Source organism: Simochromis diagramma, unplaced genomic scaffold (genome assembly GCF_900408965.1).
Source record: "Simochromis diagramma unplaced genomic scaffold, fSimDia1.1 OVJJ01000293.1, whole genome shotgun sequence".
Classification (NCBI taxonomy): domain Eukaryota; kingdom Metazoa; phylum Chordata; class Actinopteri; order Cichliformes; family Cichlidae; genus Simochromis; species Simochromis diagramma.
Genome location: NW_024386801.1, coordinates 6,578,069 through 6,599,467, shown reverse-complemented (window position 1 = coordinate 6,599,467; position 21,399 = coordinate 6,578,069). Strand labels below are relative to the sequence as shown.

The 21,399-nt window shown below is 40.8% G+C and overlaps 2 protein-coding genes across 2 annotated transcripts; one reads left to right on the top strand and one right to left on the bottom strand.

Annotated features, from left to right (window-relative positions):
• Positions 1-279: 279 nt before the first annotated feature.
• LOC120729643 (ubiquitin-conjugating enzyme E2 H-like) lies at positions 280-9,264 on the bottom strand. Its single transcript, XM_040025387.1, has 7 exons — positions 8,953-9,264; positions 5,577-5,653; positions 5,403-5,477; positions 5,255-5,294; positions 5,012-5,064; positions 3,020-3,148; positions 280-2,788 (listed from the first exon to the last, which is right to left on the bottom strand). The coding sequence occupies exons 1-7, from the start codon at positions 9,003-9,005 to the stop codon at positions 2,664-2,666; spliced, it is 552 nt and encodes a 183-aa protein (XP_039881321.1). The 5' UTR covers positions 9,006-9,264; the 3' UTR covers positions 280-2,663.
• Positions 9,265-15,285: 6,021 nt separating this feature from the next.
• LOC120729639 (kelch domain-containing protein 10-like) lies at positions 15,286-21,397 on the top strand. Its single transcript, XM_040025384.1, has 10 exons — positions 15,286-15,545; positions 16,475-16,567; positions 16,793-17,014; positions 18,435-18,589; positions 18,670-18,818; positions 18,938-19,022; positions 19,107-19,173; positions 19,258-19,305; positions 19,381-19,520; positions 19,609-21,397. The coding sequence occupies exons 1-10, from the start codon at positions 15,461-15,463 to the stop codon at positions 19,816-19,818; spliced, it is 1,254 nt and encodes a 417-aa protein (XP_039881318.1). The 5' UTR covers positions 15,286-15,460; the 3' UTR covers positions 19,819-21,397.
• The last annotated feature ends 2 nt before the right edge of the window (positions 21,398-21,399 follow it).

Genomic DNA, 21,399 nt, shown 5'->3' with positions numbered 1-21,399 from the left:
AAGTGACTTCTTCAGTCTCAGCTGACTGCAGGTTTCCCCAATCTTATAAACGCCACATTTGCATAATGACTGAAACCTGCCCAGTGAAGGGACAATGGGCTGGGAGGTCATCTGCAGTCAGCTGAGACTGAAGAAGTCACTTGGATGAGTGACGAAACGTTTCTCCCACTGAAAACGCTACATGCATCAAGACGTTAAAACTACCATCCACAGAAGCATTTAAAAAAAAAAAAAAAAAAAAAAGAAGTTTTTTTTTTTTTTAAATAAATCACACTAAACAATAATTTTTTTGTTTATTTCTTTCAAGTTACAAGGGAAGCACATATATTCATTTTTTGCCTTTTAAAATTTTGGGATATCTTGAACTGTATCATGGAAACAGGGCATAGGAAACTAAAAAAAAAAATTGTATTTTAAAAACAAACAAAAAAAAAACAAAACAAAAAATAAAAATACACATTCAAACAAATTTAGGCATCAAATATATGCGTTCCAGTAAAATACATAACACAACAAGGAATCCAGAGGCTGACAAACAACAAGTGGTTTGTTTTCTGTTGCAAATGAAAACCAATTGTGACATCATGTCATCTTAAGACCAACACCCTCATATATTTGGTTATCGAGCCGAATTAGAGCAATTCTCACCTTTCTTTTTAAATCACCATATCAAGAAGAAGTCTGACATGCAGTTTTTACCACCTTAATTAAGGTATCACCCTCTTGCAAGACACCACGAAAGAGAAACGGATCTTTTTTCTTTCTTTCTTTTTGTTTTTAAATTCATTGAATTTTTGACTCAAAAAAGAGAAATGGCTCCTTTTGATGGTGATATGACTCTAATTATGTTTTCTTTCACAGGGAAAAAACAAAACAGCAAACTGATCTGTAATGCAATGAGCACAGGTTGCAAACAAGTGTCAGACTTCAGATCAGGGTGCCATCACAGCTCTGGTAACACCTCCGCCACACGAATGCTAGCAGGCACATAAAGCTTTTCATAAAGCAGGAAAAACACTGAAAGTGTCCTCTCAAGAAGAAGAAGAAGATTCTGAAGAGTGTTGTGTCCAAATTGAAGTTTAAACTAATCTGAGATTCACCACTTGAGAGTTTGACCATTTGAGGAACTTTTATCTACTCAGCTTCACTCTTTATCCATAACCCAGTTTAAGCTGGGGGGGGGCATGACACTACAGCCTGTAAGATTCATTAGATTTTGGTCCCACCATTTTTCGGAAAAACAGGCCACCAAGAGCATGAAAAAGTGAATTGGAAACAGAGCGCTTCTGTCTGGCAGCAGAAATCGCTTTTGATTGAGATGTTTATGTAAGAGGAAAAAAAAAAGGGGGGGGTGCAGAGGAGCAGGGCTGCAACACGCCTCTAAAGACTTGCAATTCTCCCCGTCTTCATCAGGACAAGAAGTCTTTTTAAACTAGTGTGTAAGTATTAAACCATACATTATGATAGGATTCACCAACCGCGAAAAACTAACTATCCCTACGCAAGTCAAACACCTATTATAGTTCAACACAAGCAATAGGCAAAGTTAAGAAGTCCGACGATTCACCGAGAAAACCCGGATAACGCGTGACTCACAGAGGCGTCCCCTTCGTGTCTATAGCGATACAGCTCCACAAAGCCCTACACAAACTTTAACTGTGTCATGCCACAATATACAAAGATACTCAGAGAATGACAAACGCTTTCCTAAAACGGAGAGGAAGAGGAGGAGGAAGAGGAGAAGGAGATGGGTGCTGAACAAAAGAAGTGTCGGGATTATTGAACCTCCTCTTCTGGTTTCTGCTGAGCATCGGAGGGGGAGCCGGGGCGCCAAAACAACACAGATTATCAATGGATTACATTCATGCATGCACACACACGCACACACACATCTAGACACACTCACATGCTGTGGTGTTTTGTGTGGCTCATGGTTGATGTGCCGCTTGCTTGTTAAGTGTGTGACGTGCCTGCAGGTTGCACAGAGGGCACGGGTCTGTACACATGACCGCACGCTTGTGGCCTTCTGCTCCTTCAAAGTGATGCTTTCAATGGCAACTCCTCATCGTGGCAGTGTCAAAAAGATGAAGATGGGGCATAGGTAACTTGGGGGGAAAAAAACAAAAACAAAAAACAGGATTCCTCTCTCCTTAGAAGCAGAGACTGCTCTGAATCATGGATGTCCTCCTAGCAGTCTTCTGTCGGCGAGGAAAAAATGCCTCATGAAAAGAAAAAAAAAGAAAAAACTTGAGCGTTTTAGAACGAAAGGTGGCGAGGTGAGGCCTGTGGTACACAGTCTAGTTTTGTGCTGATGGCTCTCCTCCTCTGCCGGCCTCACAGCTCAGTTTCGGCGGTCGGAGCAATGTATAAACGTCGGCTCGAGCCACAAAAGATCAACCCGGTCTAAACTGGGGCTTGGGACGAAGGAGGAGGAGAAGAAGAAGAGGAGGAGGAAGATGAAGGAGGAAGGAAGGGCAGGTGGCAATGACTTCCTAAGTAAGAGTGAATATTCTGCAATATCATACTGCAAATCCTCGTGTAGCGATAAAAATCCTTGTGTTGCTGTAAAAAAATTGTCTTGTTTAAATATGAATATAGTACTGAGTTTCTGCTCTTTTTAGGAAATGACAGTCTGCTGTGAGGTGAAGGCGGCTCCACCTTCACTACAACTCCATATCCTGAGCCTCGTCCTCCGAAAAGTCTGACATGGAGCTCTCAGAAGATGAGTCGCCTCCTCCTTCCTCCTGCTCCTTTAGCGCCTCCTCCGTGGCGTACTTCTGGATGTACTCTGAAAGAGACGCACAAGTCGAGCAGACTTGATGATGACAAACGTGGCACAAACCCATTCCGTGCATATTTTCAGGCTAAGCATTGATAAAAATATGATTTTAAATACAAAATTTTGGAAAATCTGGTGCAGGTTGACGTACAAATCTGACATTTTGGGTATAAAATTCGTAGTTTGATGTTACAGCGCTGTATGAACATTTGTGTTTTCAATCATGTGTGCGCAAACTACCTTTGATTTTGTGTTTATAATCCTCTGGCCGGTGCAGGTACATGGCGGCTGCATCCCCATTCAGAGGATCGATGGGGTTGGGGTAGGCGAGCAGCTGAGGGAGGAACGACTCAAAGATGTTGGTGAGGTCTGGTGGATGTGAGGTGAAAAATTACAGTCAGTCCAGAAAACAACAAAGCTGCAGAGAAACACCAACAACATGCACGAGCACTCCTCACTAGTGCTCGTCTATGCTTCTGTGTTTAACCTCCCTGGAAATGCAACTACACGTCACATCAGTGCAGTGCACAACTATTCCGATTGGCCTGTTCAAGACCACTGACTCCCAGGAGCAAAAAATAACATGAAAAATGCTTTGGACCAAGTATAAAACAAGAGGAAATTACTACAAGGTAATTAGCACATGTAGAGTCTTAAATGCTGATAATTACATCAGCTACTTACATAGGTTAGGCTGTACGTGCTACAAAGAACCACAGAAGAAATCTTAAGCAGACTTTATTTGAAGCAGTCCGTCCATTATGTGTGCACCTATAAAAACGCCCACTAGGGGTCTCCCTTGCAAAGAAAAGTTCACTTCACAGAGCTGTTTTGTTTCCTCTCTGGTTATAAGCAACCTTCACTTCAAAGTGTGAGTGGATGATGACGAAGGAACTGCTCAGCCTTTAATGACCTTTATAGCAGCATTCGGCTCACTGTACATACAGCACTGCACAGGGTGAGGCGTTTTACTCATTTACTAATCTACTAAACCAACCACATATAAGTTATATGGATATTAAATTACAGTGTTTCCTACAAAAAAAGTCTTTACCTAGAATATATTGCAATTTATTTTTTCATTTGTCCAAAGTGGCCACTACTGGACAATACACTGGCTCTTATTTTGAAAGTTCAGTTGCTGTTAACCAGGTAGTTCTGGAGCTTCCCGTGTAACGTTTCCCTGCAGGCAGACTGGTCAGGTTGTTGTTACAGCACTGAATGTAAACCAGCTCTTTCTCCGTTTCCACTTGATCGGACAAACTCCAACTGCAGGCAGTGACGGCAGCCTCTGTTCTGCTCTGTAGAAGTGCTGTGAGTTCTCCAACCAGAACCTGCCACAGGTGGAGAACCTCAGGCTTTTTACTCCAAGGCTTCAAAGCAGAACAGGAGCTACTGTCACCAGCTTGTGCAATTTAAAGAAAAAAGGTCAAAAGGTCACATCACAGCACCCTATATTACAACTCTATCATCATCATCAGGAAGTATTTTTAGAGCAGCCAAGGAAACTTTAGGACAGACTGAAGATGTAACACCAGTTATTGGCTAATTTAATATCTTATTATGTCATTGTGATAGCCTCTTTCACGCCTTCAGGCTAAAACTACACTCAGATACATAATTAAGCAAGCACTGTTCTCAGTGAGAACATCTATTAAATATACATGCTGAAAGCCAGTATAATCAGTATTAAAGAGGCACAAAGACGTCACTGTAATGCTACAATGATAATGCTTCAACTGGGGGCTACTGACTGTAACCTTCCATTTGTGTAGATGTTGAGTCAGTTACAGCTTAAGATTATTATCTATGTGGAGTTGTCATCACACCGGTGTTACAGCACCCACGGAAAACACTCAAACGCATATAGAGGTGTTTTCACACATACAGCACTTCTAGAAAACAAACACAGCTGTGGATCACAAGCAGACTGAAAAACAGAAATGTACCTTGTGTCCATGAATGAAACAGTTGACCTAAACTTTGAGTTTATTTACACTCTCACATAAAAGACAACTCCACTCCAGCTGAGTGTGTGTAAAGACCTCTTAGTCTCGAGACCTGACCCATCTACCGGTGCTCAATGCATGACCTCAATACCAGCAGCGGTTATCACTGAAGCGTAAGCCGATTAAACAGAGACGCTCTGCCTGAAACCGCGCTGCAGAGGTGCAGCACAGGCCGCTCGGTCATTGTTTTTATTGGCACCAGTCGGAGTATGCGTGTACCTACCATAGAGAGCTGTCCACGTCTGGTTAATGACATCTAAACATACAGTTCCTGACCTAAAAATAAAAAAAAAAGACAAAACAGTGAATAAACTACACACAAATCGTTAGATAGAACCAATGATTTTCTGTAGGAGTGTTTGTGTGCTGAAACAATTTCCTATCACATAACCGTCAGGCTGTGCATTTAATCTTCCCCATATTCACCGGGTAAATGATCATTGATGTTTGAATCTGTCCTACTTACGCTTCATCGATGTTGGGATGAAAGATTTTGTTCATGAATCCTGAAAGAAAAAAAAAAAAAATGCAGATTTTTTCCCCACGTTTTTAAGTTGTCTACTGTTTTTTTTTTGTTTTTTTTACAGTGTAAGGTGAGTTCAAATGTTTTATACCTATTGAAGGTGATTTGAAGGGGTACTTATCAGGCAGGTCCACCCGGACCTTCCACACGCCTCCTTCATACGGCGCTAAAATAAAAACATTAATTATCCACATGTCACATGAAGCTTTTAATATATGTTTAATATAAGTGAAATGACAAAAAGCTGGTTAACGCTGGGTCTTACTTCCAGGTGGTCCGTGAAACTTGACCACAAACTCATTGAGTCCACTAAGGATGGTAACCTCGTGCTTGCTCTCGATGCTGACGCCGGGTTAAGGAGAATGCTACAAACAAAAACAAACAAACAAACAAACAAAAAACAACAGCGAACAAGCTGGAAAAGTCACACATGATCACATATGGTTGTTTTCTGTTTATTTTTCCCAGCTGGGCTGCTGTGTCTGCCTCTTTCCATGTGAATTTGTCTGGGCAGAGGTCACGCGTGGGTTCAATAACATTAGCCGTAATAATGAGATCAATAATGCAGCGGCCTCTGTCAGACAAACAGCCTGCTTCTAAAGTGAAAACAGGCTCACAGTGAGACAGGATGGAAAGATACTAGCAAGGGCAGAAAGTTTTCTACTGCACACATCCTTTCAGCGCAGAGAAAGGCACAAACACGAACCTGTGACGCGTTCTGCTTAGTTAATAATCACAGCATGTGGTGACAGCGAGAGACTGAGTCAGCTGTCTTGACAGCGGTGCAGAAAGGTGGAGTGCGCTTAATCTCAGCGACTGTGTGAATGTGACACAATGACGGAAAAACAGAAAGGAAGAAACCACAAAAGTAACAGTTGCGCCCTGTTTCATCACCTCATCGTAAATCCTCCTGTCCTCGCCATTCCAACAATCTGAACAAGGCGACGTTCACATGCTAATTTAGTTACATTTCTCAAGCACAAATAGAGCTACACGGCCTGAATGCATAATAGCCAGAAGCAAAGAGACTGTAAACATCCAGCAGAGCAGACGGTGGTTTAGAAAGAAAAAAAAAAAAAAACACTGACCAAGACAGGGAAGCTCTAAATGTGATCCGAGGGAACAGCTCCTAAAAATAAAACCTGTTGTAGATGTACGCTTGTGCAGCAAAGCAGAGCAACTCTTGTGCTTTTTTAGCCCCTACAGGGTTATCCATAGAAACCTCACCAAGATTTATTACACAAGGCAATTCCTATATTTGGACAGAAGCTTGCAGAGCACCTTATCAGTTCCTTTTGACACAAAGATATGAAGGATTTATTTATTCTTTTAATTGTTTTCTTCATCACACCAAGCACATCTTTCCCAGCTTCACTGGCACAATTAAACCTGACACCAGCCATACAGAATCGCCTCACCTACAGCACAAGTGGAAGTACATTTCGAATGATATAATCTGTCACAGTGATTCAGTCTTACATATTCGATTTAAAGACACAGCGTGAAACTATGAAAGGCATCTACTGTTACACGCTGCTGCTGCGGCGCTCTCTGTTTGGGAACTGGTGAAACGAGATCCACAGCAGCAACACCTGATGGGTCCCAACATGTTTTTCCTCAGTGACTCCTATTATCCAATACTGAATTTCTCATCTCACTCAGCTAATAAAACACAGGAATCTTATTTTGTACTAACCCCCCCCGGCCGCCTCTTTTTATAGATGTGACTCTTTGGCACAATTCAGTGTCTGTGGTTAAAATTTACCAGGCTGCAATCCACATACAAAATACCTCATTCTTACTTCCTAATACCAGGTTACATTGCTGTTATGAAACATTAAACCCACTGTACACCTTATATGTGGCTCCTGCTAAGTTAAAAAAAAACTTCATTGTTATCAGGAAAATATTAAAATAACGATAGTATGAATGTGGCAAAGCTTCAAGGAACGAAAGGAATTAATAAGAACTTATTAGATCCTCTAAATATGTACGTTGAAAACTTTTTGGACCACAAGGAAAAAATGAAGCATATAAAATGGTTTTGTTTATCCATTAGACAAAAAACACATGTAATACACACTTCTGCTAAATAAAGTAACTAAGACTTATTGCCTTAACTATCTGTGGATCAGTTGAGCTTACATGCACAGGTCATCCCTCAAAAGGCATTGTTGACCCATAAAAAAAAAAAACCTTGTTAAATTTCAACTTTATGGTGACCTCATTTCTTTAAATGGAAAAGTAGATGTTTTCGGTTTTTTAATGAACGCTGTTCAATACTGAGTCATGTACTTCCCGAGGTGTGTGTCTGTGGAGGTGATAGATGAGTGAGTGCAGCCCTGTCCCTGCTCCCAGCCCCCACCCCCGTTTGCCCCCCCAACACACACAGAGCATGTTTGTTGTTCCTCGATCAGCTGTGTGAAAAAAGCCCCGCCCTCTACCATGTTCCGGATGGTAACAAGGTGGCCAATGAGAGCGCAGCATGTAGCTGCAGGACAAAAACAAAACAATTGAGCCTCACGCTGTCAGAAAAAGCTTTCAAGCAGAAACTTCAGCAGATCACTGCAAACAATTACTAAACCACACAAGCATTTATACGAATATAAGAGACGCAGGTATAAGTCGATAAATGAAAACTGCAGAGGGGGGAAAGGGGGAGTAATTATGTAAAAATAAAGATCACGATCACTTTGGTTTGCATTCCTTTTTTTTTCCCCATTCAGACTGAAATTAAACTAGTTTTGCTTCACATCCTGCTGGAGAATCTGTGCCAAATACGCCATCCGTGACTACTGTGTGTACCATTTGTGATTTGTTTGTCTTCAGTTAGAATGATTGTTTTCATTTGGACAACAAATTAAATAAATAATAAATAAGCAAAAATCATTAAAGTCTTGTTTTATGTTCTCTGATGTTAAAGAGCGAAAGGTCGTTAGCTGTCGGCTCTGCATTTTTCAAAGATCGTCTCCACATCGACCTTAATTGTTCTTTCTTTGGTGATAGCATGCTACACAGCTAGCTTCCTCGGCGTCAACGCTACCAAATCACAAATAAAGGAACGTGTCCTTCCACATATTTGTTTCCAAAACGTACAAAACCCTTCGCCAGGACTTCCCAGTGTGCTGTCAGTCCTGTGGGAATCACATTTTAGAAGCCAGTGGGCTAACTATAGACGCTATCAGGCTAACGCTAACAGTGTCCAAAGCTAACACAAGAGTGAGCAGCCAGCGTTGTATTGCGACAATTTCCGCTGCTAATTCTCTATCGATACAAACAGGACGATAATGCTAACGTAGCAGCGAGCTAACGCTTCACAACAGGCGGTGGAGTTCACTCAAAAAACGTTAAATAAGCGTCCTGTTCGCCATTCTGCTAACCGAGCTAACGTCCAGACTCGGTGGAGACACAGAGCTGTCTGTTAACGTTAAAGTCTTCATACTTTTTTTCAGAATCTCAATCTCACACAGCCGCCAGCCACCTCACACATATATATATATATCTACACACACACACACACACTTACAGAGCACCCATCGAGAGCAAATTATGTAATTAAGCACTACCACAAAGCTAACAGCTGATCATTAAGATAAAAGAAAAGAAACCACCAGCTTGTGTTTATATACTGTAAAGGATACAGTTTCACCACGTCGGTATCCATTCGCCTCTTTCCCGGACTTGGAGACGACATTTTTGTATTCCTTTCAGAAGTGAGCTAAAAATACTGCGGCTACTCAGCTACCTCAACCTCTCAGCTTGAAAATACCAAGAGAAGCTCCCCGGTCTCTATCAGCAGCCTTTCCACAATGTCCATACACGATATCCCAGCTGCAACATCGCCCACTTTTTTTCCTCTCCCTCTATCAGCGTCTCCTTGCCTGACCAGCTTGTGTCCTGTCCAGAAGACTCTCTGCCAGTGACATCAACCTCCAGCGACTAGAGCGAGCAGAGGAGGGGCTGAGCTATAGAAATACAGCCGAAGGACAGGGCCATACTGTCAGCATTCCGCCTCTCAACCACTTTAACTTACTGCGGTGGAGCATTTCTGCAAAGACAGGAGATCAGGAGGAGATAAGGTTTAAGGAGAGACATTAACTTCTGGGTCATTTTAACGAGTCTGCTCGCATAAAACTCAAAAAGAAAGTGCGTGCTGTTCTATCGTGTGTAGATCTATGTTAAAATCTCATTATTGAGGGGCTGCAATAAGTACATTAGGCCGAAGTTGTTTGTTTCTTGAAGTGCTGAATGAATCATTTAAAGGAGTAGATATAGGTTAATTCAAGGTGCTTATTGCACACACATTGCTATGACATCCAGCAGGTTTTAAACAGTTAGTAAGAAGTCAGCTAATGACTGACGCAATCCAACACAGCCGTCCTGAAATGCACCTTGGTGTTTAATGGATTTTCTATTTGTTTTGAAATCAATATTCCTTTATTGATATGTACAGTTAAATGGATTGCAGACTTCTAACAAGAAGGCAAATACACAAACTACAAAAGAGGCTCAAGAACACGAAACACTAATGATTTATTAATAAGAAAAAGACTTACAATATAACAGGTAAAGAAGCCAAATCCGATTTGTAATGCAGTCTTCCTCAGAGCCGTGCTTGTGTTAGTATTGTTCTTCCTTTCCTCAGGTTTTTACCCTTTTCCAGCATTCTCTTCACTAAAATCCATCCAGGGTTTCCAGGGAAGTGAAGTAGGGCAAGAGGTAGACTTGTTTTAGGCTTGACGGTTGTCCTAAAAGCTATGAAAAAGTATTTTCTCCATTCTAGATTTCTTAGTTTTTTTTGTTGTATTGTTGTATTGTATTTTTTGTTGTATTTCATCAAACAAAATCTAACATCAGACACAGATAACCCCCATAAATACAAAATTTAGTTTTTCAAATGATGATTTTATTTATTAAGGGGGAAAAAGTGATCAAACCTACCTGGCTTCTGAAAAAAAAATTGCTCTCCCTCTGTTCAATCATGGCTTAACTGAGATTAAAACTTTTATTCAGAAAAGCTGATTTTACTTTCTGACTTCACATGATCTAAAGAAAAATTTGAAAAACAAATTGACTATCTATGAGTCTGGAAAGAGTTACAAAGGCTTTGGGACTCCAGTGAACCACAGAAAGAGTCATTATCCACGTATGGAGTGACTGGCTTACCAAAATTATTCCAGGAGCCATCAACGACTCATCCAACAGATCAAAAAAAATAACCCAGAACAACATCTAAGGTTGGTAAAGATAAATGTCCATGATTCAACAATAAGAAAGAGACTGGGCATGCATGAGAGAGCACAGAGGCAAAAACCACTGCTGACCAAAAAAAGAACACAAAGGCTCATCACACATCCTGAAAATATCCCCAAGACTTTTGGGAAAATAATCTGCGGACTGTGACAAAAGTTGAACTTTTTGGAGGGTTTAAGTCCCGTTATATTTGGTGTAAAACTAACACAGCATTTCATAAAAAGGTCATCACATCATTAGTCAAAAATGTTGGTGGTAATGTGATGTTCCGGGGCTGCTTTGCTGCTTCGGGATGACTAGCTGTTGGAACCATGATTTCTGCTCTCCACCAGAAAAGTTTATGCCCTGAAGGTCAAGGACATTTGGGTTATGTAGCAGGACAACCATCAGAAACACACCACCAACTGCACCTCTGAATGGCTGCAAAAACACAAAAACAAACAAACAAACAAAAAGGTTTTGGAGTAGTTTCAGCAAAGTCTGGTTTTAAGTCTGATTGAGATGCCTTAGCATGACCTTAAACAGGATGTTTATGCTGAAAAACCTAATGTACCCGGATTAAAACAATTAGGCAAAGAAGATTGGGACAAAATCCCTCCACGATCATGTGAAAGACCCATTGGCAGTTATCACAAAAACTCCTCTCTGCCAAGGATGGTACAAACAGTTATTAGGTTTAGGTGGCGATTACTTTTTCTTGCATTAAATTGTCTGCTCTTGGACTAAACTTGCACAGTTGACTGTCTGCAAATTCAGCCCATCTTTAGATTTATTCAGTCTCTTACTAGACTCATAAGCACCCACAACTACTTTTGCCATATTTCACCTCACAAAATATGGCAGCACCATTTGTTTTTGTTTCAGAATCTGACTTTATTCTGTTGCACTCTCACGAACGTTCATTGCACATGAAACCTTTCAAGCAGTGCTAAACAAAGATCAGCTTGTCCATAATTTCTTGTTTTAAAGATTGGCATGTACGACATTTTGTGTGAAGGCCAGCACACTCGCTGTAAACACAGATGGTCAAAGGTGAGGTTTAAAAAGGTGCAGACATCTAGCGCAGACATAAAAGAGATAAAAATGTGTCTTTATGCACCAGCGAGACGTATTTGCACAGCGACATCTGCACTCAGAAATCTATCCATAGATGCCTTTGAATATCAAGTTGATCACTGATTCATTCTGGTTTTGTATTAACTCATTGTTTCCATTATTGGTAACACCTCACCACAAATGTGTTGTGCCAGCTGTGCTTTAATATAGTGATGTGAGAAAGGTTGCTAAGGTTTAATATATTTTTTAAAAAGTAATCTCCTCCATACCAGGTTATAATGTTATTTAAATGCAACCTCAACTGAACAACAGCACATCCTCCTAAAATCATTTATTTCCTCTGTAGTGGACTTTTGGTTTTGGTTTATATGTTTTGACTTATTTCAGCTACCCTACCAAAGGTTAAACTGAAAGATAATTTTATCCCTCTCTAGGATCTCCAGGATATGACACATTATTTGTTTAACAAAACTTTATTTAGGCTTGTTTTCCAGCAAGAAAACCGGAGGTTGCTGTCGTTGAGCTGACCACGAACTCCTCTGGATACCACAGCAGCAGCAAATCTGCAACAGAATGACTGAAAAAGAAAAGGCAGGCTTTGGCAGGAGCTTCAGGGAGCTGTGCACGAATGAAAGAAGCTGTAAAGAAGAGTGGGCGAAAATTCTTCCACAACGATGCAAGGGTCTGATAAAGACATGCAGACGTCATGTTTTCTGATGTGCTGATAAATCTTTCATCTAACTAAGTTAGACTATACTTTCATTGTTACTATATTTTTATATATTTTATATTTCTTAGCATCTGCATACAGAACTACAGATCATTGAAGTCTGTTGTATATCATGTGAAACAGAGAAGTAAGCCATTGAAATCATGCTCTGATAGAAGCTTATTAAACTTCATCTATGATTGATACATATGACATATTCATGTGTAACACAATAAAGCAGCACTTTGTCTAGCCTGACTTATTCAGAAGACTAGCAGACACTCTGACAACATCATCCAGTTGGATAGTTCAGTTATCTTTAATCTTTACATGGAGGAACATAGAAATGTCATCAATGTGGTGCATCTTCCAGTAAGTCTAATCAGTTTTCAAGCTGGTTGATCTCACGTCCTGACCTCTGTAAGTCAATAAGTAGATCACAGCAAGCAACAAAAAGCTGCCGACTCATCTCCTGTTTGATCTCATTAACACAGCAGTGGCTCATTGTTCAGGAATTTCTTACTGTCTGTGACATTTCACAGACTCCCTTCATTGTCTACCTGCCGCCAGTCTGTTCAAGGGTTATTTGGACAGTCTGTGTTACATTATGAGACCAACAGTGGCTGAGAATCTTTCTGCCTCTAGGTGAGCTCTGAATGTACTCTTTGGGATAATATTTTAGCTTCAGATGAGGAAAAAAACGTGTCTGTAAACAAGTGAACATTGTAAAACACCAGCAGAAGGATTGTTTGATTAATTGTTGCATTGGGAGTAGCTGTCCCATAAAAAGAGATCAGGTGTAAAAACCTTTGTCTCAAAAGGTTCTTGCATTTTAACAGGGTTTGGGCACGCCTGCTGTATTTGCGCTTGTACCTTAAACAAAAGAGGGTGTTGATCTTTTCCAGATCATTACTCACTGTGAGAATTAGCAATTATTACAATTCTAAGTCTATGTTTATTTACACATGGGCCATGTAAACAAGCTACAGTTGTTATGTGACGGCTGTGTGCAGGCAGGAAAAGGACCCAAAGTGCAGACTCCAGAGACAGAAAGTAACTCAAAACAGCTTTAATGCTGAACTCAAAAGGGGTAACAAAACTAAGAATACAAAATACACCTACACAGACAGAACACACAGCAAGATAAGGGTAGATCAAGAGTAGATCACAACAAATGACAAACTGAAACACAGGGCTTAAATACACAGAGGGAGCAATCAGGGAATGGACAACAGGAGGGAAACACAGCTGGGGCAAATCAGAACTGACGAGACAAGGAAGCGTAAACTGAACACACTGAGATAAGACAGAGACCTTCAAAGTAAAACAGGAAACACATAACACAGACTGAACAAAAGACACAGACTCACATGCAGGCACTACAACAGAGGGAACAGAGAAGTGGGACCAGGGCAGACACAGAAACTGACTGGACACGGGGATATAGCGGACAGGGGAGACAGCAACTAAGGATTACACAGAGACAAACCATAAGACATGACTCTAACAAAAACCCAAAGACTAGAAATTATAAATAATATAATAAACTCAAAAACCCTGGGTCAACGACCCAGGCATCCTAACAACAGTGGCTAGTCATGCGTTTGTTTTGCTCCTTCTGCAACTCCCAGTGAGCTTCAAATCCAGATTATAACATGTCTGCATTGCAGCTCCCAAAGATGTGGGCGAAAGGTTGACTCATGGTACAGCTGATCAAAAGGAGTTACTCCAACCACGTGTTTGGCTCAAATATCCCTTATTTAAGTTATGTGTTAATTATCTTTTGTAGCTTGGAAGACATAAACAAAGTTTGTCACTTTTTAATTTTTTAATACACTTAGATCCATGTGTTTACAAACAAATAATGTAATCAATATATGATTGACATGCAGAATTTCAGCTTTTATTCAAGGCCTTTAACAAAAGCATTGAAGTAACTGTTTAGGTGTTGCATCTGTTTTAGCTCCTTATATTGATACATTATTTTTTAAATTCATGAATAGAAACACAGTGGGTTTACAGGAAAGTGGAAACTGATTCAAATTGTTGGACTGATAAAACTAAAATTGACTTGATGGAAAGAGAAAAGTATGGAGAAGGAGGGAAATAGCTCATGATCTGAAACAACCACAGAATCTGTTAGTGGTGGAGACAGTAAGACAGTGTTTATTGATAACATGACTGCTGATAAATGTAGCAGGATTAATTGTGAAGTGTACAGGGCTACGCTTTCTGCTCAGATTCAGCCAAATGCTGCAAAACCGATCAGACCAAGCTTCACGGTGCAAATGGATAATGACCTAGAGTATGCTGCAAAAGCAAAGCAAGAGTTTCTTCGAGATATAAACGTTCTTCAATCTCAAAGTCAGTCACATGATCTCAACTCAATGGAGCGTGCTTTTCAGTTACTGAAAGACCCACAGACAACAGGATTTGAAGGTGGCTGCTGTAAAGGCCTATCAGAGCATCCCAAAGGACGACTTTTTGCGATGTCCAAAAATGATTTCCGACACAGGAGTTTCATCTAACTAAAAACTGTATTTCTAAAATCTAAAATATGTTAGTTTCTCCAATGACGTATGAACCTCTGAATATCTGGGGATTTACATAAAAAAAAAATTACACTACTGTGAAAAAAAGTCTGTATTTCACTTGATAGACGTTTATTAATCCCTCAAGTTTAAAATCACAGTTGTTTTTAATGGCTAGTATGTGCATTAAGTATATAATATAAGGTAAACATGCAAAACTACAAATATATATCTCTGATAAGCCATATTCATTCAAAACAAAGGGTATTGACGTTCACGTCAGTTGTTACCGACTCTTTTATTTATTTGTTATTGCTAGATTATTGCGGCGAGGCCCTTTAACAAAACTATAAACATTTCCATGTGACTCTTGAACGCCACTTGAGCGTCCTATTCTCCTCTGATTGGTTAGTTCAGACCACGTGGCTATGACGTCTCGGACAGCAGCAGCTGTGGACAGTTGGAGGAGTTAGCATATTTCTTTATTTTGCTCTGAAGCCAGAGCTGGTGGTTTCATGTCGCGCCGTTTGTTTGCACTGAGGCGGATTCCTGTCCGGGTCTGGGTGTGAGCCTCTTCGGTCGGCGTGTCCCAGGTTAATCATGTCTTCGCCTGAGCACGGTGAAACTTTCAGTCAGCTCAATAAGTTTGAGAAACTGTCGTGGAGGCCCTCCATCCGCGACTCAGGTTTGTAAACACAGGCGACTGCTCTGCAGCTGGATCCAATCAGCAAGCCTTCCTGAGAAGTTAATGTAAATACTTGGTAATGCTGCTCAGAGCTCGCTGCCTCTTTGGGCAGAGCTGGTTGCTCATTTGCATTAGCTGGGCTTTGTCTGTGAGCTAGCCATACTAGCTTTGTGTGCATTCTGCATCGCTACAGCAGCTACACAGGCCAAATGTTGCTAACGTTGCTACGGAAGCCAGCAGAAATCAGCCACTGAATATTTCAGTGTTATTGTTGCTTATGTTCCCATTTAAATGGAAATGAAAGACAAAGGCACAGCAATGATTTTCATATTCTGTAAGCTCTCCCATACATGAAGTGGATTCTCGGTTACACAAAGCATACTTAAGAATAGAAAATGAGAGCGGTTACACCTGTAATCCTGATTTCTCTGAGTGTAGCAGTGCACAGAGTATCTTGATTCACCGAGGAAGTACAATAGCTGTGGCTTAAAAACAAAATAAAAAAAACTATCGGAGTATACGATGACTGTATTCATATACTTCTACGGTTTTTACTGGGATCGTCCCAGAAACATCAGCCTCGGTTTGCTGGAAGTGTGACGCTTGGCTGAATATACGTGACTGTGGTTGTTCAACATTTGTAAAGCCTGCAGTGTGGTTGAAGTAAAATAAACAGGTGTGACGGCGGTGGAGCTATCAAATGATCGTCCAGGAGCTCCAGAAAATCTTTTCCATGACAGAAGGATCATGGACAACAACACCAGCTGCTCACAGCAATCTGTGAGATCCTGTAATTGGTCTGTAGTGAAAAGGGGAAAGAAATGTCCCTTTGGAAGTTAAAATGAAACGGTAGATGCTAATTAGTGACCCTGACAAGAACATGAGAGAATTGGTTTATGAATCTGTCTTTTTCTCTGTATATCTTGCAGCCACTAAGAAGCGAGCACGGTGGTTTCAGGCCCGGCGCATCTTCTCCCCTTCCTGCCCAAACCTGCGGATCCCCAACAGGTTTCTGAGAGAAGGTACTAAACCTGCACAGACACCACACTGGACGGTCTAAACTCATAAACACTAGAATTCAAAGTGCAGGAGCTGCAGTTAATGTCCTGTAAAGCAAAGCTAGAAGTGTTATATTGCTCCTAATAGAACTGTTCAGAGGAGAGAAAGAAGTCTGCGTGATGATTTACATGGTGGTGTGTGGCGATGAGACTGATGGTGTCTGTCTACAACTCCTCCTCCCCCCACAGGACACTGTATTCCTCCTGCCCGCAGTGGACACCGCTGTGTAGCAGACAGCACCAACCTGTATGTGTTTGGAGGCTACAACCCAGACTTTGATGAGGCAGGTGGCTCAGAGAACGAAGACTACCCTCTGTTCAGGGAGCTCTGGCGGTATCATTTTGCCACAGCATCCTGGCAGCAGGTCCGCACAGAAGGGTACATGCCCACGGAGCTGGCTTCTATGTCAGGTAAGGACTGATGCTGATTTTATTTTTATTCCCTTGGTATTCAAATGATGTGATGTGGTTCTGCTGGATTGATAAAAATATTTTTTGACTTATTCCAGTATTTTTATCAACATATTCTAAAGGCTGTATGCACACCCCTGCCTTCATTTATGCAATAAACACTGAGCACATGTGGTTAGTCTAGCTGTTATTGAAAAGCAGCTCTAAATTCACCCCTGCACACTTTTTCTTGAACTCGCACAAATAAATTAGGACTCATCACATTTGAGGCTAGAAGCTGGCCTGCATTTCTCAGCAAGTTGTGAGACTTTTGGTTGCAATTTACAGCTCAGTTAATTTAAGCTGTGGAGCTAAGATTAATTTAGCTGTGAATTCTGGCATTTTATAACAATGTCTTTTTTTTTTAGCAATAAAAATTAAATATTCTGCTCTAAATGATATTTCTCAAGTTCATACTTTTATCTGATAACTAAAGTTTTATCGTTGTTTAGTCAACAAAAAGATGCAAAGTCCTGCAAAAACTCAACTCTTTGGTTTGTAATTCATTATTTGTGTAGTCACAGTTGACTGTTTTGTAGACTTTAGGGGGACCTTTTGGCATAAATGTATTCAGATTTATTTTTAGAATTAGTCCATATAAGAGGGAGGTCCACCTCCACACTACATTGTGTTGTCATGTTTCCACAGCACAGGCAGAAGTGTGCAGTGAAGGCCATTTAGTTGGTTGAAATCTGTAGCCTCACCACTAGGTGGCACTAGCAGCGAAAGCAAAGCTAGCACAGTTGTCTCTTCTGGGATAAAAAAAAAACAAAACTACAGTATTCAGAGGACAGAAGTCTGCATGATTCACTGTGTTGCATCAAGATGAGACTGCCTGAGAACCGTGTGTGTGTGTGTGTGTGTGTGTGTGTCTTCTATTGGTAAATAAACTGTAGTGTAGTCTCAGGATTTATGAAGGTTATGTATTAAATAAGGAAATGACCCGTTTTGCAAGTATCTTTGTGACTTGGCTTTTTTTTGTACCTACATTATAATCAGTCCTTTGTATCAACTTTAATGTTTTTATACAACTGCTATGTTATTTGTCTCTTGCCCTCCTGGCAAGATCACTCTTAAAAAAATATACATTTTTAATATCATAGAAACGTTTTGGCTGGATACATAAAAGATATATAAAAGTCACTTTGCCAAAAACTGATTGCAGCTTCTTCTTTGTGACAGGAATATTCTTTTCTGGCTCAACATGACTTTACATCATTCATGCGAGATGAGATCTAGAAAACACTTTGACTCAGATTTCTTATAGGTTTTATAACAGAAGACTCCTGTACAAAACATTCAGGGTTTTGTTGTTTCTTTTTATTCCCAAACTTCACTCCTAATCAACAAAACGAAGTTTGATGCTGTTACCTTTCCCCAGCTGTCCTACATGGGAACAACCTGCTTGTGTTCGGTGGCACCGGGATTCCATTTGGTGAAAACAACGGCAACGACGTCCACGTTTGCAACGTTCAGTACAAACGATGGAACCTGCTCAGCTGCAGAGGGAAGAAGCCCAACAAGATCTATGGACAGGTAACGGTTTTTGTGTATGAGGTCCTTTTGAATGTTCTGTCCCATCCCATCTGTTACAACCATTTATCCTCCTTTTCCAGGCCATGGTCATCATAAATGGCTACCTTTATGTGTTTGGAGGGACGACGGGCTACCTTTACAGCACCGACCTGCACAGGCTGGACCTGACCACCAGGGAGTGGACCCACATCAAACCCAATAACGCGCCCTCAGACCTACCTGAGGAGAGGTCAGTCACCTTAGGTCATTCATACACAGCTAAAAGCAGCAGGCACACTTTGTTAAACACACAGTGAATTCTCTACATGTGGCTCCAGATTTTCTGAAAATGAATCAATAATTTCGCAGATATAGACATGAGCTAGCTCATGACGGGCAGAGAATATATATTTTTGGAGGCGGGACTTCCTGGACATCATATCCACTAGACAAGGTGAGAGTAACTGGCACTTAAACACCATTGCATGCAAACTTGTTGTCGTCCTGTCTTTAAATTAAGGTTATTTGTGTTCATCAGATTCATGCTTATAATTTGGAGACAAACTACTGGGAGGATATCATGACGAAACCCCAAGAAAAAATAGGTTTGACTCATGTTCAACTTTTATTTACAGCGGTAAAGCGTTTTGACTGCCACAAGTCAAATTCATTTCATTTTCTTCTCACAGGATATCCTGCCGCCCGTCGATGTCACAGCTGTGTACAGGTCAAAGAGGGTGAGTGTTTCACACGACATCATCAAACGGGCTTTCTCTGAAATGTTTCTGCTTCATGCCTCTTTTTATGTGCAGAGGTTTTTATATGTGGGGGTTATAACGGAGAGCGCATCCTGTCAGACCTCTGGAAGCTCAACCTGCAGACTTTTCAGTGGACCAAGCTTCCTGCGATCATGCCGGAGCCGGCTTACTTTCACTGTGCTGCGGTCACTCCGGTCAGTACCATCGCACACTGAGAGAACAAAAACTAAATCGTCATAGAGTAGACGCAGATTTCATCCTCTGGTGTTCCTTTTCCTTTAGGCCGGCTGCATGTACGTCCACGGCGGAGTCGTCAACATGTCTGGGAATCGAAGGACTGGCTCTCTGTATAAAGTGTGGCTGGTGGTTCCCAGCCTGCTGGAAATGACCTGGGAGAAACTGCTGAAAACTTTCCCTCACTTATCCCAGCTGTCCACCCTCCAGCTGCTCAGCCTGGGACTGACGCACACGTTAATCCAGCGGCTCAAATAAAGACTGAATGCAGCGGTATGTGATGGCGTAGCACGGACTCTAAGATGTCTGACGATTTAGGGTGAAAGGACAAAGCAAGCCTGATGATGTCAGATAGTTATGAAAATACTTTGATTGCCTTTTTACATTAGTCTGATGTAAATGTGTGGGTTGTTTTAAAAAAGTGCAATTTTTTTTTTTTAAGTTTCCCAGTGTGTCATATGTGCACGCATCCATCAGAAACTGTGTAGAAAATAGAAATTACCGTATGCTGTTTGTTTTTCACTTCCGCCTTCTTCAGGTTTTTCTTCTTGTTTTTTGGTCGTGGAAACTTGTGGAGCCTGAGAGATATTTTATAAACTCCAAAGACCACTTGTTAAAAGGCCAAATGAATGTTGGTACAGTAGTGAAGTTTTAGCTTTTATTTAGAGGCAAAGACTTTTTTTGTCTGTTCTTTCTTTTCCCAATCCTGAAGTGGAACAGGTTGTGCAGCACTACCCTCAATCAGTCCTGCTGTTCCCTCTTCAAACCCAGCAGAGGCACCAGTTTGTAGGCCCTGACATTTAAATAGAAAGTTTCGAGATTCTCAGTAAAAAGCAGACTTGTATTTCTGATTGCTCTTCACAGTTTAAGTAACACATTTCAGCCTCAAAGACTCGCTGATTAGGGTGCTGATGTGGAGCTGCGATTAAAACTCGACCGTTCAAATTGAAAAATGTTCCTCTTGCCGGTCACAATTAGGCCTTCTGATCAGATGAAAACATGTGACACGGCATCACTGTGAAATATCTTATGCCTCTTCAATTTTTATTCCTCTTTTTTTGGGGGGGGAGGGGAAAAAAAGAAAAACACCTGTTTTGAACGCCCGTAGCTCCAGAGTATCTATTTATTTAGTGCCTTTTGAATCTCAAAAAGTGGGGTGTACAAATTGGTCTGCAAGAGTCAAGTTTATTTCACTCAGTGTGTAGCCCCCTTTTTTGGTGTGTGTTTTGTTTTGTTATTCGCCCACTAGGATTTAGTCGGTGCTCTTCACAAGCTATGTATGCTTAACTAGTCTGTTATTTTAAACCCACGAAGCCATTTTTACTATTTAAATCACTGTGCTGCTGTTTTTATTCTATTAGAAATCTTTGAACTGCACCCTACTTGTAGCTGTACTTCCCCAGAAACCCCAACCCAACATTTCTGTCACGTTCAGTTTTTTCCACTTTAAAGCCAAGAATCCATTTCAACTTTTTGTACTGCAACATGCATTGTTGATATTATTATTATTATTATTATTATTATTATTATTATTATTATTATTATTACTACTACTACATTGTTGTTTTTTAGAGATGCTGTGCTTTGGTACTTGGCAAGGAACATTAACAAACTAGTAACAAGGTGTGGAAGGTGTACTCAGGATGTGAAATACTGTGATCAGTCTGAGCCGCGCAGACACTCATTATTGAAACATCAGCAGGTTCAGTGTGAAACCAGATCTAGGCACACCAGCAGCTTTGTTGTTTTGTTTTAGTTACTGTGGACTGTAAATCTTTGATACTGTTGTGGTTCTCCTAGTTGCTTTCATGCTATTATTATTATTTTTTTTTTGTTTCT

Excerpts from the sequence above, each read along its gene's own strand:
- LOC120729643 (XM_040025387.1), bottom strand. The coding sequence starts at position 9,005 with ATGTCGTCTCCAAGTCCGGGAAAGAGGCGAATGGATACCGACGTGGTG. Across the intron at positions 5,478-5,576 it reads GTTTCACGGACCACCTGGAA|CGCCGTATGAAGGAGGCGTG; the intron begins GTAAGACCCAGC and ends TTTTTATTTTAG. Across the intron at positions 3,149-5,011 it reads GACGTGGACAGCTCTCTATG|ACCTCACCAACATCTTTGAG; the intron begins GTAGGTACACGC and ends CACATCCACCAG.
- LOC120729639 (XM_040025384.1), top strand. The coding sequence starts at position 15,461 with ATGTCTTCGCCTGAGCACGGTGAAACTTTCAGTCAGCTCAATAAGTTT. Across the intron at positions 18,590-18,669 it reads CCAACAAGATCTATGGACAG|GCCATGGTCATCATAAATGG; the intron begins GTAACGGTTTTT and ends CTCCTTTTCCAG. Across the intron at positions 19,521-19,608 it reads ACTGTGCTGCGGTCACTCCG|GCCGGCTGCATGTACGTCCA; the intron begins GTCAGTACCATC and ends CTTTTCCTTTAG.